Source organism: Pezoporus flaviventris, unplaced genomic scaffold (genome assembly GCF_033815535.1).
Source record: "Pezoporus flaviventris isolate CSIRO_AGI_PZ_B2104156 unplaced genomic scaffold, CSIRO_AGI_Pfla_v1 ptg000093l, whole genome shotgun sequence".
Taxonomy (NCBI): domain Eukaryota; kingdom Metazoa; phylum Chordata; class Aves; order Psittaciformes; family Psittacidae; genus Pezoporus; species Pezoporus flaviventris.
Window position 1 is genome coordinate 92,107 of NW_026892641.1, and position 17,387 is coordinate 109,493.

At 55.1% G+C, this 17,387-nt stretch overlaps 2 protein-coding genes across 3 annotated transcripts; one reads left to right on the top strand and one right to left on the bottom strand.

Annotated features, from left to right (window-relative positions):
• Positions 1–1,023: 1,023 nt before the first annotated feature.
• Positions 1,024–8,426, top strand: ESAM (endothelial cell adhesion molecule). The gene is made up of 7 exons (XM_061476179.1): positions 1,024–1,124; positions 5,963–6,120; positions 6,457–6,670; positions 6,750–6,905; positions 7,205–7,327; positions 7,430–7,568; positions 7,999–8,426. The coding sequence occupies exons 1-7, from the start codon at positions 1,079–1,081 to the stop codon at positions 8,351–8,353; spliced, it is 1,191 nt and encodes a 396-aa protein (XP_061332163.1). The 5' UTR covers positions 1,024–1,078; the 3' UTR covers positions 8,354–8,426.
• Positions 8,427–9,238: 812 nt separating this feature from the next.
• On the bottom strand, positions 9,239–17,208 carry LOC133281041 (neurogranin). 2 transcript variants are annotated; one of them, XM_061476180.1, is made up of 5 exons: positions 17,019–17,208; positions 16,692–16,759; positions 16,541–16,603; positions 10,971–11,177; positions 9,239–9,401 (listed from the first exon to the last, which is right to left on the bottom strand). In XM_061476180.1, the coding sequence occupies exons 1-4, from the start codon at positions 17,176–17,178 to the stop codon at positions 10,971–10,973; spliced, it is 498 nt and encodes a 165-aa protein (XP_061332164.1). In that variant the 5' UTR covers positions 17,179–17,208; the 3' UTR covers positions 9,239–9,401. The 2 variants fall into 2 exon arrangements, with proteins under 2 accessions (XP_061332164.1, XP_061332165.1); XM_061476181.1 differs by lacking the exons at positions 16,541–16,603; positions 16,692–16,759; positions 17,019–17,208 and adding an exon at positions 13,427–13,666.
• Between the last annotated feature and the right edge of the window lie 179 nt (positions 17,209–17,387).

Here is a 17,387-nt window from a genome sequence, read left to right on the forward strand (position 1 = left end):
CAATCAGTGACGTTGTGACATGATGAATGTGGCAATCCTAATAAAATCAAGCAAATATGGATGGGCTTCAGAAAATCTCTTTCTCCTCCTTAAAGCGAGGGAATTCTGGAGGGATAGGGAGGTTCTTCTGGGATTTTTCCACTGTGGCTTCATTCCAGAGGTTGCTGTTGCGGGAGATGTTCAATTGATTTCTTTTATGAGGCTCGTTTCCTTTCCTATGGAGATGCCAGAGTCTTGGACCGCTGAAGGTTGGATGCTGTTGAGGCCCAGGATGGTGGAGGGAGGAAGAGGAGGACAAGTCACCCTTCCTGCTCCCAGTGCTCAAAATAGGACAAATCCCCCCAAAACAGGGTGAGTTTTCCCAAAGAACCTGTGCGTGGAGCCGAGGGATGCATCGGATGGACCAGGAGGTGAGATTGCCCCTGCGCACGGGTGGGATGCTGGTGGAATCTGTCCAGTTGATCCCTCACTGTCACTCCCTGAGGCTGGATCCTGTGATCCTGGCAGCCAGACTGGATTTACAGGGGGAGATGAGGGCGAGGAGGGATTAATTCCTCCCCCCTCCCTCCAGTATCTAATCCCGCTCATCTTCGAGGTCTGACCCTGCTTGGATCAAGGACCGGGATAACCTCAGCTGAGCCGGATTCATCCTGAAGCTCCCTAAAATGTGGGAGCTCGATCCAGAGAGTCAAAAAACCTCGGTTTGGGGGTATTTCTTCATTTGTTTTTAAGGATTAACATGTTTAGCCAAAGGCTCCTGTCTGCATTGGGATGCTCCATTGGGAATGGGATGGGATGTGGCTGGGGATGCTTTAGGGGTCCCTGTGCCCCGCCGCCGCTGTGTGTGACACATGATAGACTTAATCCATCACTAATAATAAGCCAAATAGTGAATTAATCATCGCAGATTGGGGGGGAGGGGGAGGGGGGGCACTGCCTGAGGGTGGGGCTAGAAGAGGCCCCGCCCCTTTGTTATGCCCCGCCCCCTCAGAGGTTTCCCCCCCCCCTCATCCCGGTTCCTCCCCCCCCCGCCCCAGGCGCGGCCCCGGCACCTGCTGCTGCTGCGGCGGCTCCGGCCATGGGCGCGCTCCCGCGGTCCGCGCTGGCGCTGGCGGCGCTGCTCGGTGAGACCCGGGGGGGGGGGCACCGGGCGGGACACGGGGGGGGGGACCGGAGCGCACCGGGCGGGACACGGGAGAGATGCAGCGGCACCGGGCGGGATGCGCGGATACAGGGGAGCCCCCGGACAGGTCCCGGGGGTACCGGCAGGACGCGGGGATACCGGGGGGGGGGGGGTGTCTCAGCACCCACGGGCCCCTCTCCGTGTCCCCACCCCAGCAGGCAGGTGGGTACTTGGGGTCCCATCCAGCCCGTCCCTGCCTAGGGGTGCCCTGAGAGGGGAAATCTGGGTCCCCTGGGAAAAGGCGCTTTGTTCCTTGAAGCTGCCGAGCAGTGCCTTCCAGCACCCCCAAACCAAAACCCACCGTAGGGGCACCCTGATGTGCTGGAGGCGATAATTCACCCTCTGCACAGCATCGGGCAGGGGAAAAAGATCCGTGGTTTTCCTTTCTCCTATGATAAAATCCCACTGCTTCCCTTGTTTATTGGCACTCAAATCTGCCCCACTTGGTTTTGGGGTGACTTGGTTTTGGACCGCTTTCCATCCACCGGGTTTTCCCATCTTCCCCCCCCCTTAATTCCCAGCCTTTTCAGAGGTTTTTTGGAACTCCAAAGGGAAACATCCCTTGGCATTCCCAGTGAAGGAGAGGCCTTTGGGGAAAGGAAACGGCCCCAAAAACAATGGCAGTGGCGTTTCCTCCTGGCGGGACACAGGGTGGGGGTCCTTGCTCCTGGAGCCATTTTCCCTCCTTGAAGGTTGTTTTCCACCATAGAAGTTAATGGAAGGAAGAGGCACAGGGGTCGCTTGGTCCTTAAATCCCACCAGGATGCTCCTTTGCTGCATCCTGATGGTGTTGATTTGCACCGGGTTGTGGTGGATCTCTGTTCCCATCCCCAGACCTGTCTCCATCCCATCTCTGTCCCCAGTCCCATACCCACCCATCCCTGTCTCTCCTCAATCTTATCCACAATCTGTTCCCCAGTCCCAACCCCATCCCGTCTCTGTCCCCGTCCCCAGTCCCCTACGCATCCCATCCTTGTCCCCGTCCCCATCCCCAGTCTCATCGCAATCCCATCTCTCCCCATCACCAATCTGTTCCACATCCCTGTCCCTATCCTCAGTCCTGTCCTGAATCCCGTCCCTATCTCTGTCCCCGATCCATTCCCCAATCCCATCCCATCTCTTCCCATCCCACCCCCGGCAGAGGTTAAAGCCCATGTCTATCTATGGCAAAGTCACGTATTAGTGTTGGTATTATTTTAGTTAATTATTTATTTTCCCCAAATTTGGCCTCTCCGGAGGATACGGCCATTCCTGCCCCCAACTCCGGCCCCCCCAACATTCCGCCCCCGGGGTCGTGAGAAAAGCCACCATGGATTTTCCCAACGGACGTTGCTCTGCAGCCCGGCATCTCCTATCTCCCAGTTATAAATAGTCGGAGTTAAGGGAAGATGAATAAATCCCCCCCCAAAAGAATGGAACAGGAGGAGCTGGGTGCCGAGCTGCTCCCTGACCTTTTTTTCTGGGAGTCATTTTCCCGGCCCGATTCCCGCTGTGGATTTTAAATCCCAAAGCTTGGGCTCTTGGGATTTAATTTGGGTCCCGGTTTCACATGACTCCAGCGCCTTAATCCTATCGAACGGGGTCATCAAACCCCAAGCGCCTCCAGGCTTTAATTCCTAATAGCTTATAGGGTGGGGTGGGGGGGAATTTTTTGGGGAATGCTGGAGTTTGGGGTAGGAAGGAGCTTTTGGGGGGTGATTCCATGATTTTAGATGAGGATTGGGGTGTTTAATAGAGGTATATTGAGGATGCTGTAGGTGAGCAGGGATTTAAAGGTGGATATTTCCTTAGGGAAAGAAATTCAAAGGTAAATGTAAAAGGTTTTTTTTTCCATATGGAAAAAAATTAAAGGTGTTTTGAGAGGTGAATTTCAAGATATTTATTCCATAGGGAAAATAATGGGATTTTGAAAGGTAAATTTAACGGTGGGTTTTTTTTCCATGTGGAAAACAAACTCCCAGCAGATGGGCTGGAGCAGAGGGAAACCGCTGGGACAGGTGCTTAGCTCAGGGCTGCTGGATGCAAATCCTGGTTTTTCAGCCCAAAGAGCAGGCAGGAGGTCCCGAGATTCCCCCCTTTCCCCCCCTGCTCCATGACTGAGCGCCGGGAGCGGCTTAATTTTTCTATCTGGTTAAAGCATTAGAGGATTTGGAACGTCGAGGTGGCCAAAGCTGGAGCTGATGCCAAAGGGATGCACTCCCACAGCTCCAGCACAGGCTCTCCTGGCCTGTTTTAGGATGACGTTTGTCCTGGAAGAGGAATTTAGGTAGAATTCTGACAGAAAAAGGGGATTTGAGGGGTGAAGTGTGGAGCCATCTTCCTCTTCCCGATGTGCAGGAGTGGGAATAATGGAGCTGCGATCTCTGATCGCTGGGATTTAAGGATGCGGTCTCAGAGCACTAGTAACAGTCATCATTAGGTTTCAGAGTTAACACATCCTGGTGAGAGCACGGGGAACCCGGCCAGCACCGATGCTGGGGGCTTTGGGATACATGGAACTTGGGATACAACCAGGAACATCCCACCAGTGCCGGAGCTGCTTTTCCTGCTCTGGAGCCTGGATTTTCCAAGGGACCTGCAGTACCTTTTGGCCTCTGGCCCTTTTTTGGTGCCCCAAAAGTGGTGGTGATGGAGGAGACAGGATGAAAAAAACCATGGATTTTCCCAGCTTTTGGGGATGCGTGGCTGTTTAGGAGATGTGGCATCATTTAGTGATGGCATTTGCATCATTAATGAACCATTATTATTAATAGTAGTAGTATTACTCTATTATTAGATTATCCATACTATTAAATTATCCATATTATTATATTATCCTTATAACTAGTATTATAATTCCTAGAAAACATAATTATATCCACAGTCATTATACAATATCTATTACAAATGATCTCTTTTATTCTAGAAATCGCAAGATAATCATTAATTATCACATATTTTCCTCTTGATTACCTACGTTTAATCCAATATATTTGTAAGGATGAAGGCTTAAAAACCGGGATTTTCCCAGCTGCTGGGAATGTTTAGGAGTTGCAGCATCATTAAGTGATGCCTTTGCATTATTAATTAACATTATTATCCTAATTATGATCATATTTGGTATTGATACGATAATTATTAGCATTATTATCAATATTATTAGCATTGTTATCACTGTTATTATCACTATCCTTATTGTGACCACTATTAGCACTCTCCCATCCTCACTATTATCACTATTCTTGGAATATGCTTTTATATATATATAAAAATATATATATATATTCTTTAATATTCTTATCAAAACATATCTCTATCATTATTAGAGAATTCCTATTATCAATTGTCCATTATTAAAACACAAGAGAGTTATTAGAAATCCCATCTTTTCTTACCCACTAACCCTCATTTAATACAAGTATCTTCCCCAGGGTAACTAATTCCAATGGAATTGCTGTTGTTTTCCCATATCACATATTTCCTTCTATCCCATAGTTTCATAAAACGAATATTAAGATTAATAGCCATGATTTCTGCTCCCTGATGCTGTCTCCATCACCCGGCAGCGTTTCCCTCACCAGGATTTAAGGGTTTATGTTCTTGGTTCTATTTTTAAGCATCTTCCTCCTCCCGCTTTTCCTCCGGAGAAGGGAAATTTGATTTAATTAATTCATTTTTTCTCAATTCCTGGGAAGACTTTATCGGCCGGAGCAGAGTTTCCTGCCTGGAGCTGGAAGGCTCTGTCCGGAAACCGCTCCGATGCCTTGTCAGGAGGGGACGGACGGATGCAGGGAGGAGGCTAAAAATACCGCCCCCCCCCCCCCAGCGCCTTGTTTTGCTCTGGAAAAATCCCATTAAGCCCTTGGAGTCCATAGGGAAGCTCCCTAAGTCCTCCAGAACCAGGGATTTTCCCCCAAATCCCAGGTGGCAGCAAGGATTTGGGATCATGGGTTAGCATCATCCTTTCCCCTACCTCCCCTGCATCCTGATCCAGAGCATCCCTGGGGCTCTGGCAGGAGCGGGGCCAACCAGGGACACAGATCAATGGGATGCAGGGATGGAGCCACCAGGATGCAGGTCGTCGGTGGCATTCCCCTGGGAATATAAACCCAACTAAACCACAGCACAAACCTGCTTGAGCCGATTAATTTTCCAGCTGAGCTTTACAGGCAAAGCCAGGGAATAATCTTCCTGCGAGAGCCAAGCATCCTTCTCCAGCCCGTGGTACCCTCTTGTATCCCATTGCTTCTTCCCAGTGGGTTTTGGGGATGCTGGGATGCAGAGGATGCAGGGATGGGGTATTTGGGATGAGAGGGGCTTGGGGGATCAAGGGAAACCACCCATGAATAATCCCAGTTTAGCGCTGGCAGCCAAAAGAGGGGATGCTGGAGAGCTTGAGGGGTGCACATGGATGTGTCCCCCCAGATAAATCCCATGGGATGGAGAATCTGGTGCAGCATCATGGGGGAGGTTGAGAGTACCTCAATACTGATCTAAAGGGGATGTCTGGCCACTGTAGCCCCTTCGGAGCAGCAGCATTCCCATGGAAAGGGAGATCTTCAGCCAGAGGTTTTCCCATCCCAGGTGGGTGGGAAATGGGGGTGGGAGGGAATGGCATTGTTCTGCATCCTTCAGAGCAGCAGGAAAGCCCTTCCTGTGGCAGGGAAGGAATTAAAATGTCCTCCTTGCCCAGCTTCCTGGCAATGCCAGGGATTGTTTGTTTTTCCCTTTAGAGTGGGGAGGTCTCTATGGGAAAAGAGCAGCTGGGATGAGTCACATCCCATGTTCTTCCCCTTTCAGGTGTCTCCTCGGCTGTGCTGGAGGTGCACGTGGGAATGGGCTCGGTGTTCTCCGTGGAAGGGCAGCAGGTAGTGCTGCCTGCCTGGTACACCAGCCATTCCCAGAGGAAGCCCTATGTCACCTGGCTGCTGGATAAGGAACATGCCGACCCCTTCCAGGTGAGACAGGAGGGGAGGTGGGGGGGGGAGGTGGGGGGGCTCATGGTGTCCATGAAGGGGAGGTGACCATGGCTGGGGGGAAGCCTATAGTGTCTATGATGAGGTAGTTCCCATGTTTTGGAAGGCTCATGGTGCCCGAGACAGGGTGTACTTGTGGTGCCCATGGTGGGGAGATGCCCACAATGGGGAGATGCCCACATTTCTCAGGCTGTGGATGCTCAGGGCAGGTTGAGGGTGGAGGGGGCTGATGCTACTCACAAAAGTTGGGATTTGGGGGGGGTTCCTCTCCTACAACCCCATCCGGAGGAGACCAAGCGTGTGTTATCCCCCGCGCAGATCCTGACCTACCTGGACGGGGTGGTGAAGGTGGAGGAGACGGAGCTGAAGCCCCGCGTGGGGTTCCTGTACCCCGTCCTCAGCCACAACATCTCGGTGTTCATCAACGCCACCCGGGAGCACGATTCGGGCCAGTACATGTGCACGGTCAACGTGGTGGATGAGGCCTCCAGCATGGGCAAGAACATCGGCGTCATCAACCTCACCGTGCTCGGTAAGGCCCTGCTGGTCCATCCCCAACTCCCTCTGTCCCCTGCCATGCTGTCCCTTGGGATTCATGTCCATGTCCGCAGTGCCGCCGGCCACCCCGTCCTGCCAACTGCACGGGGAGCCCACGGTGGGAGCCAACGTGACGCTGAGCTGCAGCTCCAGGAAGGGGAAGCCCTCGCCCGTGTACCAGTGGCAGCGCACGGCACCCACCCTGCAGGTCTTCTTCCCCCCGGCACAGGGTAAGGGGCAACTGGGGGGGGGGGGGGGGGTGGAACTGGGGGCTGGAAAATCCCAGGAAGCCTCAGCATTGTCCATGTAATGCCTGGTCTTGCTGTGGGAGCAGGGAGTGGAGCATCCCCTTAACCCTGCCCATTCCCTACGCTAGGGGAATATTCCCTCCCCTCTGCCCGTTCCCTGCAGGTAGTTAACAGTGGGGAGGAGGTTTCAACCTCAGGCCAGTCCTCATTAGGTTTCAGAGTTAACAGCATGGGGGCCAGGGGCATGGCCAAGGGCAGCACCCGTATTTCTTCACCCTCAGACTGGCACAGGGGCACCCTCAAGCTGACCAACCTCTCCCTGGACATGTCGGGGCTCTACGTCTGCGCGGCCGAAAACCAAGCGGGTTCGGCCGAGTGCCGCATCGTCCTGGAGGTGCACTCAAGTGAGTACGTGTCCGCAGGGCCGGGGGGGATATTGTCCCTATGGCGTCCCCATGGGAATAAGGAGGGAAGCAACCCCCCCTCCATGCCGCTCTGTCTCCCAGCTAGCACCAAGGCCGTCATCGCCGGCGCCGTGCTGGGCTCCCTGGGTGCGCTCGCCACCGTCGTCTTCTTCGCCCGGCGGGTCGTGGGATACCGCAGGAAGAAACGGGATGGGCAGGAGGAGGCAGCCAATGAGATCAAGTGAGGCGGCCCTCCCATGGAGGAGGTTCAGATGTCAGCGTGAGGTTCCAGAGTTAACGGGCAGGGGCAGGTTTCCATCTCTACACAGTCATCATTAGGTTTCAGAGTGAACAGGATGTGGGAGGAGGTTTCTGTCTCTAGCTATCCCTAATGGGGGTGTGGAGTGGAAGGTTTCCATCTCTGCCCAGTCATCATTAGGTTTCAGAGTTAACAGGAGGCTGAGAGGAGGTTTCAATTTCTCCACAGCCCCCAGCAGGTTTCAGAGTTAACCGGGGCATTTCCCACCTCACTTCCCCCCCCTTTCCCTCTAGTTCCCCTGTTTTGGGGTCCAGGAGCTCCCACAACCCCACTGCTTTAGTGGGGGGTGCCAGGGATGGGAATATCAGCATTTCCTGCCTCTGCTCCCACAAACCCTGTCCTCTCTTGCCAGGGAAGACGCGGTGGCCCCCAAGACCCCATCATGGGCGCGGAGGCCAGCCCCGGACACCCTCTCCAAAGCCAGCACCTTGTCCTCCATCGCTGGGCGCCGGGACAGACCCTATGGAGCCAACCCCCCTTCGGACACCGCCTCCATCCTCACAGCCACTGGCAGCTACCGGGGCCCCCCGGCACGGGCAGGGGGGCGCCCCCCGGGCCTTTCACCCCACGCCCTGAACGGGGCTCCCCAGCACCGCCAGGATCCCACCCCCATTCCCTCGGGATCGCTGCCCACTTCCAGCTTGACACGGGCGGGCGCTGTGCCCGTCATGGTGCCAGCGCAGAGCCGAGCTGGCTCCTTGGTCTGACCCCCCCCCACCCCATAAAATGGGGTGTCCAGCCAGCACCCCCACCCCCATTTTTTGGGGTGTTTTCTCCCTTTCTGGAGTCTTTTTTCTCTTTTTAAGACACCTCGAGCAGCTGGACTGGCCGTGGGGGGGGGGGGTTGTTAATGGGTGCGGGAGGCTCCCGGGGTTTTAGGGGGCTGAGGCCTCCCATACCTAGAACACCCCAAAATACCCTCTTGGGGGGAGGCCTCATTTTTTATATATATATCCTTAGATTGGTTAAAATTGGGGATTTTGCATAAGAGGATTAAAGGGGGGGAGGGAATTGGGGGGGGCGAAGAGGGGGGACGTGCCTTTTGTAGGAGTTTTGTGATTAAACACTGCCAGGCGCCTGCTGTGGGGTGACTCTGTGGGGCCTCGGGGACCTGAGTGACGTCACAGGGGCTGTGTGACGTCACAAGGGTGGCCTGTCTGTCACCGTGATGTCACACCGCGCATCAGACAGGGTGATGTGGCCTTTATGATGTCACAGCTTTGGTGGTACCATGCGCGACCATGTGATGTCACGGTGACGTGGCACGGGCCTGTGTGATGCCACACCATGTGCCACACTTGACTGTGTGACGTCACAGCCGCATGTGACACACCTGTATGGCGTCACAGGCACATACGGCAACACGCCTCTATGACATCACAGCCACCTGTAACGTCACAGCCTTTCTGACATCACACATCATACGACGTCACAGCTGCAACATCACCCTACCCTGTCACGCGAGCCATGTGCGCCTGTGTGACATCACAGCGGCACGTATGACATCACCGCCGGGCATCCCCCCACCCCCAGCTCCGCGCTGTGACCTCACCGCTGGGCCGGTGACGTCATAAGGCGCAGGGACAGGGCGCTCCGCAGGAACCTTTATTGGGGTCTGGGGCTCCGGGGGGGCGGGGCCGGGCTGCGGGGGGGCCCCGGCGGGCGCATGCGGGGGACGGGGCGAGAAGCGGCTCCGGGACCTCGGCGGGCGACGGCGGCGGAGGAGGGGGGGGGTCCGGGGGCGGCGGGAGGAGCCTGGAAGAGAGACACGGGTCAGAGAACGGCCGGAGCCCAGCGCCCTGAGCCCTGCATCCCGTGCCCGGCTCCTGCCTGCGCCCTGTGCCCGGCTCCTGCAGCCTCTGCCCTCCTTGCACCCTGCTGCTGCAGCCCGCACCCTCTCCATGCCCCTGCCCCTGCTCTCTTTGCACCCTACCCACGCTCTGCTCCTGCTGCTCGCACCCTTCCCCTGCCCTACTTGCAGCTCACCCACCCCTGCCCTGCCTGCGCCTAGCAAGGCAGCCTAATGAGCTCTGTGGGCCTGAGCTGCTTCCCCATGGCAGCCCCACAGCACGCTTGCTGCATCCCCATTGCATCCCACTTGCATCCTCAATGCATCTCCATGCATCCTCAATGCATTCCCATTGCATCCCTGTTGCATCCTCACTGAATCTCCATTGTATCTCCACTGCATCCTCAGTTCATTCCCACTGCATTCGCCCTGAATCCCCACTACATCTTCAGTTCATTGACACTGCATTCCCTCTGAATCCCCAGTGTCCCCACTGCAAGCTCAGTTCGTTCCCATTGCATCCCCAGTGATTTCCCAGTTCATTCCCATTGCCTCCTCACTGCACCCCCGCTGCATCCTCTTTGATATCCCAATGCTTCCACACTGCATCTGCAGCTCATTCCCACTGCATCCCTACTGTACCTTCAGTTCATACCTGCTGAATCCCCACTGCGTCTCTATTTCATTCCCACCGAATTCCTTCTGCATCTCCGCTACATCCGCAGTTCATTCCCACTGCATTCGCACTGAATTCCCACTTTGGTCCCATTGCATACCCGCTGAATCCCCACTGCATCTCCACTGCATCCTTGTTGAATCCCCGTTGCTTCCTCAGCTCATTCCCACTGCATCTTCAATTCCTTCCCACTTACTCCCCCCCCACATCCCCATTGCATCCTCAGTTAATTCCCACTGAATCCCCTTTACATCCCCACTACATCCTCAGCACATTCCCATTGGATTCTTGCTGAAACCCCACTGCACCCCTATTGCATCCCCACTGCATCCTCAATTCCTCCCCACTCCATTCCCACCACATCCCAGTTACATCCCGCTTGCCTCCACGCCAGCCCCGCCACACACACATGGCCGAGCCAGCACTGAGACCTCCTTGACGCTCACCCCAAACCATCACTCCCAGGACTCGGGGGCCATTCCCTGCTCCCCACATGGGCTCCAGCATTCCCGGGCTCCGATGCCACGCGGCCTCAGCACTGTGGGCGCTCTTTAAATTTACCTTTTCCTGCCAGGAGACTGTGACACAGGCTTTTAAAAATAGCATGTGCTGAGGCGAGGCGGCCGGGGCGGTGTTGCTAAGGGAGAAATCCAATTCCAATCCAGGCCTTCGCATTCCCATCCTAACTACTACGGCACGCTCCCAAAATTAGGGCAGGCAGGGGCTGCCTGCGGCGTGCCGGCACCTCCTGGGACGCAAACCCCGTTTTCCATCCCGGATCAGCACCGGGAAGGATGCTCGGAGCGGCACCTGCGTGAAACCAGCCCTATCGGAGGGACCAGGGAAGTTTGGGATGTACCTAGTCGCCGTTGCGGAGGTCGCCGCCGCGGGTGCTGTTGGCGCACTCGGCGTCCTTGGTTTTCCGATCGATCTCGCCCCCTTTGATCTTCTTACGGGTCATATGGCCACGGAAACTGGCCTGGATCTTGGCGGCCGCCGCGTTGGCGTCGGGATCGTCCAAGGGGATATCCAGGATGTCCTCGTCCAGCTTCGTGCAGGCTCCCTCCTGATGGCGGCAACAGGAGGGTTAGGGGTGGTGGGGTACCAAAACCAGCATCATTCCTCCCCACCCCAATTGAATCCATTTAAATAAGGTCCTTAATTAGCCCTGGTGCTAAAATTTTTGGATAAAAGTCAGGTTTTTTTTACTCAAAATAAGGGTCTTCTGCTAAAAATTAGGGATCTTTTTTAAAAAACAGGGTCACGGACATCCCAGTTATATCCCAGATGTACATCCTGAGGTGTCTCGGGGGGGTTGTGACCAAAGATGCAGCAGGGGAAGATGCTTCACCCCCTACTCATCCCTAAATCCACCTTGGACCACCTGCTGGGGCTGGATCCAGCTTCCTGAGGGTTGTGATCCAGATTAAGGAGAATCCATGGGAGCAGAGGGTGGATTTGGGAAGGTTTGGCACAGGGGGGCTCATGCTGCACAAGCTGAGCTGTTCGTGCCTCAGTTTCCCCTTCCCCATGCAGCCTGTTGCATCCTCCTGCTTCCCTCCTCAGGGCTTTGCCTGAAAGCACTGGGAAAATTGGGAAGAGAGCGATGCCAGAGGGGAGGAAAAACAGATGAGATGGGAGCGAGCCAATGCTGGATGCTCCGGTGTCCACACACATCCTTTGCATCACCCTGGAAGCGCTTTAAAGGAGTTAAGGGAATATTTGGGGGGGTTATTTGGAAGCTGTGGGTTGTTTTTTCTGGGGGGATGCTATTCCCTTCAGAGCATTCCATGGCTCTGGAAAGTTGCTCAGGTTGGTTTACTGTTGTGAAAGGTGAGGGGAACAAAAGAGCGGTAGTGGCTTAAGTGACAGGTCCAAGGTGGAAATGATATGTCCAGGTGGAAATGTTATAGCCAGGGGCCTGAAATCCTATAGCCAGGGGAGAAATCCTATATAAGAGGGACACACACCTATATCCAGGGGAGAAATCCAATATCCAGGGGCAGGAAATCCTATATCTAGGGGAGAAATCCTATATCCAGGGGCAGGAAATCCTATATCCAGGGGAGAAATCCTATATACAGGTGGGGGGAACCTATATCCAGGGGCAAAATCCTATATTCCAGGGAGAAAGACTATATATGGAGGGGTATAATCCTATATCCAGGGCAGAAATCCTACATCCTGGGGGAGAAATCTTATGTACAGGTGGTGGAAACCTATGTCCAGGGGCAAAATCCTATATTTCAGGAAGAAAAACTATATCCAGGGGAGAAATCCTATATCCAGAGGGGTATAATCCTATATCCAGGGGCAAAATCCTACATCCAAGGGAGAAATCCTATATCCAGGGGAGAAATCCTGTATACAGAGGGGTATAATCCTATATCCGGGGGAGGAATCTTACATCTGAAGGAGAAATCATCTGTGCTGGGGGATAAATCCTATATTCAGGAGAAGAAATCCTATATACAGAGAGGAAAAATCTGTAACCAGGGAAAAATCCTATATTGAGAGAGAGAAATCCTATATGGGGGGGAGGGAATCTTATATGCAGGGGAGAAATCCTGTATCCAGGGGGGATAGATCTTATATCCAGGGTGGGCTTTGCCTCTCTGAATCCAGGAGGGGAGATGGGGCTTTCTCTCTGTGCTGCTGGTTGAGCAGGAGGGGAAAAGGGGGGAAAAGGGGAAAAAAAGAGGGAGGAAAGGGGAAAAGCAGGGGGAGAAGGGGAGAAAGAGGGAAAAATTATGTGGATTTTTGGTGGATCAACTCTCTGAGCTGGCTGGTGATCGGGCAGCGAGCGGATGCTCACCCCAGGTGAGGATGGAGGGGTGCAATCTCCTGCTCTCCCCAGTTTATCCCTTTATCCATAAAGAACCCCTGATCCCACCTGGAGAGTCATTTGTGGGGGAATAAAAAGCTGGATAAAAGCAGAACCCCTGGTTTGGCTGTGGGATTCGGGGATGGGGGGCACTTCCTTGAGCAGGATGCGGGATGCTGCATGGATCCTGAACTGGTATGAAAGGAGGGTATGGAATTTTGGGGAGGGGGGTGGCATATGGGCCTGGGTGGGGGGTCCACGCCAAGTTGGTTGCAGCACCCCATAACACCCCCAAAATCCCCCCCCCAAAAAATCCCCCCATCCCTCCCAAATTCCCCCCCTCCATAACACCTCCAGCAGCCCCCCAGATCCCCTCCGCCGCCCCCAGCACAGGAGCAACAATAACCCTAATCCTAAAGGAAATGTAAAAAGGCGAGATGTTAGGATGGGGAGATGGGGATGGGGAAAGGGAAGGCTCGGGATGAACCTACATTGCAGCAGTCCATGGTGAAGCAGGGGTGGGCGGCCAGCGATGGGCGAGGGGCTCCGGCAAGGTCTCGCTTCCCGGCAGCAATCCCGGTGGCAAGTTGAGCGGAGCCGCTTGCCTACGTAATGCGCTTCCCTCCGGGCGAGCCTATCAGCCCGACACCCTTCCAGGTTTTAGGAGCGAGGGGGGGTGTGTGTGTTTCTTCCTATTTTTTTTTTCCCCCTTTCTCCTCTTTTTTTTAGAGCCTCCTCCAATTTGATTCCGCAGCCTCCGACTGCCTTAAAGGAGCCGGCAGCTCGGCCCGGAGCTTCGTGTCATGGAAAGATGACACGCGGAGGATGCGTGGCAGGGTTAACAGGGATGGGATCCGGAGGGATCTGGGGAGGTGTTTGCCACGGCAAATGGAGGTGATGGCTTAGTTTGGGGTGGGAAAGGGGATGCTTGGCCTGCAGGGATGCTGGAGTTGGGGGGTTGCCCCCCCGGGTGTGTTTCCATGGGGAGCAAAACATTCCCAACCTACTTAGGGCTTGGCTCTGAAGGAGGGTGAGGATGGTGAGGGTGAGGGTGAGGATGGTGAGGGTGAGGATGGCAAGGAAGTGTGGGAATGGCAGGACACCACATCCCACCAAGTGTCCACTGAAGCCCAAGGGGTGCTGTGCCCAAACACAGACATTTTGGGAATTGGGGGTCCCTTTCCTGCTCGCAGGAGCATCCTACCCCCCAAATTTGGGGTGTTTTCCAGCAACACCTGCAATTCCAACCATTTTTCCACCCTTGGTGCTACCCACAGACCCCACTTTTGCCCTGGACCATACCAAGGTGCTGGGACACAACAGGGGGACCACAGGAAGGCAGAGGGACCCCTGGAGGGTGAGGGGGGCTGTATCCCGCATCCCCCCGCATCTCCCACCCTGCGTCGCTAATCCGGGTTTGGGAGTTGCTAAGCAACCACAGAAGTTGCCGATGCCGGCTCTGGCCAGCTCCCAGATCCTGGGGATGCAGCGTGGACCCCAGGATGGCACCAGCACCCCCAGCACAGCCAGGCCACAACAACTCTCCCCAGCCCAGCTCCGGGCATGGTGGCACCGACCTTCCTCTCTGCCATCACCAGCACCACTGTCACCATCAGCATCCCTGCCTCACTGACATCACCATCTCATCCCTGGCACTGGCACTGTCCCCATCCCTGTCCTCATACCAATCACTTCCGCCACAATCCCTGTCCTGACCCCACCATGGGCCTGTACCTATCAATACCCCCTTTCCCATTGTTACCCCCATCCCTATCCCTAACCCTTTCCCTGTCTTTATCCCCAACTTCATCATTCTCTTTGTCCCACCCCTGTCACCATCCCCATTATCACTCTTGTCCCTGTCCCATCATCCCTGTCACTATCACCATCCCTGTCACCATTCCAGTCATCACCCTCGTCCCTGTCTCTATCACCATCCCTGTTCCCATCCCCATCTCCATTTCTGTCCCTACCCCCCCAGCAGCACCCTGGCACCCAAACCCCACTCCCAGGGTGATGGATGCTCCCGGAGCATCCCTCAATCCCCATGCCAGCCATCGGCTCCTGGCAATTCCCACTGGAGACACTTTTCCACCACCATCTCTTCCCACCAGCGCAGCAGGGGGTGGGAATAGCTCTGCTCCAGCTTCCAGGAGAAGCGTTGGCTGCTCCACCGGGATTTGTAGATGGAAAAATGACCCCCTTCCCTTTTTATAGACCCTCCAGATCCATCTTATCCTGTTCTGGTGAGGGAGTGTAAGGTGGTTTGAGGGGAGCAGAGTGGAAAAGTGTTTGGGATGATTCGCTCATCAAAAAGCTGGGAAAACCATTGCTAAAACTAGGATTCCAAATGCTGGAGGATCAGCCTGGTACCAGTAAACCCCCAAAAGCACAAACCCAGAGGGCTCAGGAGCACTTGCAATGTGACAGTGGAAGTCACCCCAGGTTTTCCTGTGGGATGCAGCCCCCCCTCCCATCTCCCAAGCGTGCTCTGGCCGGTCCTGGCAAAGGCGCCGGCGTCTCCCGGCTGCGGCTGCGGAGGAGGGATGCAAAATGCCAGAACATTTCTAATCATTAACGGTGGATTTTGAGCCCGTTCCAGACTCCTGCATTTTCCCTTCATCCAAGAAAACAACCCACCCCAGGGCGCAACGTGGAGCGGGGCGGGGGGGTGTGGAATATTGGGATGATGCTTTTCCAAGTGCTCCAGCACTGATTAAATCTGGATCCAGATAAAATAACCTGTGCTTTGGAAAGGGGCACATCCTGCTGGAAGCATCCCACCGTCATGGTTTGAGGTGGTGGCACTGAGGTGTTCAAATATCCCTTAAGGAATCAATAAATTGGGAATTTGATGCTGGAAAGGTGCCCTGGGTGGGCAGCTGGAGCAGTAGCCGATTGGCATCTCCAGCTCTTTTTATTCCCCATCCCTCCTTCCTGTTTTTCCCAGGGATGCTGTGCCCCGTGCCATGCCCACACCGCATATGGCTGGGAAAAACAGGAAAAAGGGGGGAAAAATGAGGGGAGAATGAGCAGAGAGTTCATCCCTCTTAAAACCAGGACCCAGCTTTGACACAACCCCATCACCTTTTGTGGGATGAGGTTTTAGAGTTTCGCTCCCCAAAATGCCGTGAGGGCATCTCAGCTCTTGGAATGGGGGTTGGAAGAGGAGCAATGTCACCTCCCTTCTCCATGTGGGGCTGCTATTAGATGTCTGACAACCTCCAGAGATGCAGGGGCCTAAATATAGAGTCTTAAAATATCATCCTGAGCTCAGCCCAGATCCTAGAACTGGGAAAAATCCCGGGTGGGAGCCACTAATTATGGTGGGACCTCATTAGGAGAAACCCTCATTAAGGAAGCACCAGGGGGGTGGGATGGGAGCAATTCCCAGTGGGAAAAAAAGAGGGTTTTGGGGACAGTTTTAAGTGGTGGCCCCAGGGAGGTGTCCCTTCTAAAGAGGGGACACGCTCCCCTCCAGCCGAGGGTTGCATCCCAGTGAGGGGTTTTGGGATGGATCCCAGTGTGTGGGTGCTGCTGAGTACTCCTCATTGCTGCTTCGGGTTTGAATAGTGCTAGTTTGGGTGCGGCGCTGTGTCACTTACCGTGGGTGCAGCACCGCCAGCCTCCTCCTTGCCCTTCTCCTTGTCCTTGTCCTTCTCTGGCTCCTGGAGGAAAAGCAGGAAAACCTAAAGCTCAGGAGCAGGGGAGACCCCAAATTCTCAAGCGATTGAGGGACAAGGGAGGGCAGCCTACCTGGGAAGAGGGCTGGGATTGAAGCTCCTCCAGCTGGGCTCCCCACACCACCGGGTCAGCCGAGGTGGCTGCGGATGGAGAAAGCCTGATGCCACGTGGATGGGCACATGGACAGGCCTGACGCCCTGGGTGATGGGCGCTAAGGGGAAGGTTCAAGGCCACGGGTAGTGGGCACACAGGGCAGGCACGATGCCATGGGTGATGGGCACATGAGCAGCTCCAACACCCGAGGCAATAGGCACAAGGGGAGGGCTGATGCCACACAGGGTGGGCAGGCAGCAGGGGCTGGAGGTGCGGGCAGGGGTGCTGTTGGGCTGCGCCACTCACCCTCTCTCTGCTCCAGCAGCGTTTGGAAGTGCTGAGCAGCAAAACCCACTATGTCGGGGGGCTGCACCCGCAGCACCTCCGTTACCAGCCCCTCCAGCAGGTTCCGGAAGCCGGGGGGCAGCCTCAGGGTGGTGCTGGAGAACGGGATCGACATCTTCATCACTCCCAGTTCCCTGCAGCGGCACAAGCGAGGTCAGAAACCACCCGCATCCCCGCTATCCCGACCTGGCGGCACCGGGACTCGAACCCTTGCACAAGCAACACGGGAGGGTGGAGGAGCGGTGACGCCGTTAGAGGGCACCAGCCGCGCCTGTGCATTGCTGCCTCTAACCGCGCCTGCGCGGCCTGCGGTAACGGAGGGTCCCGGAC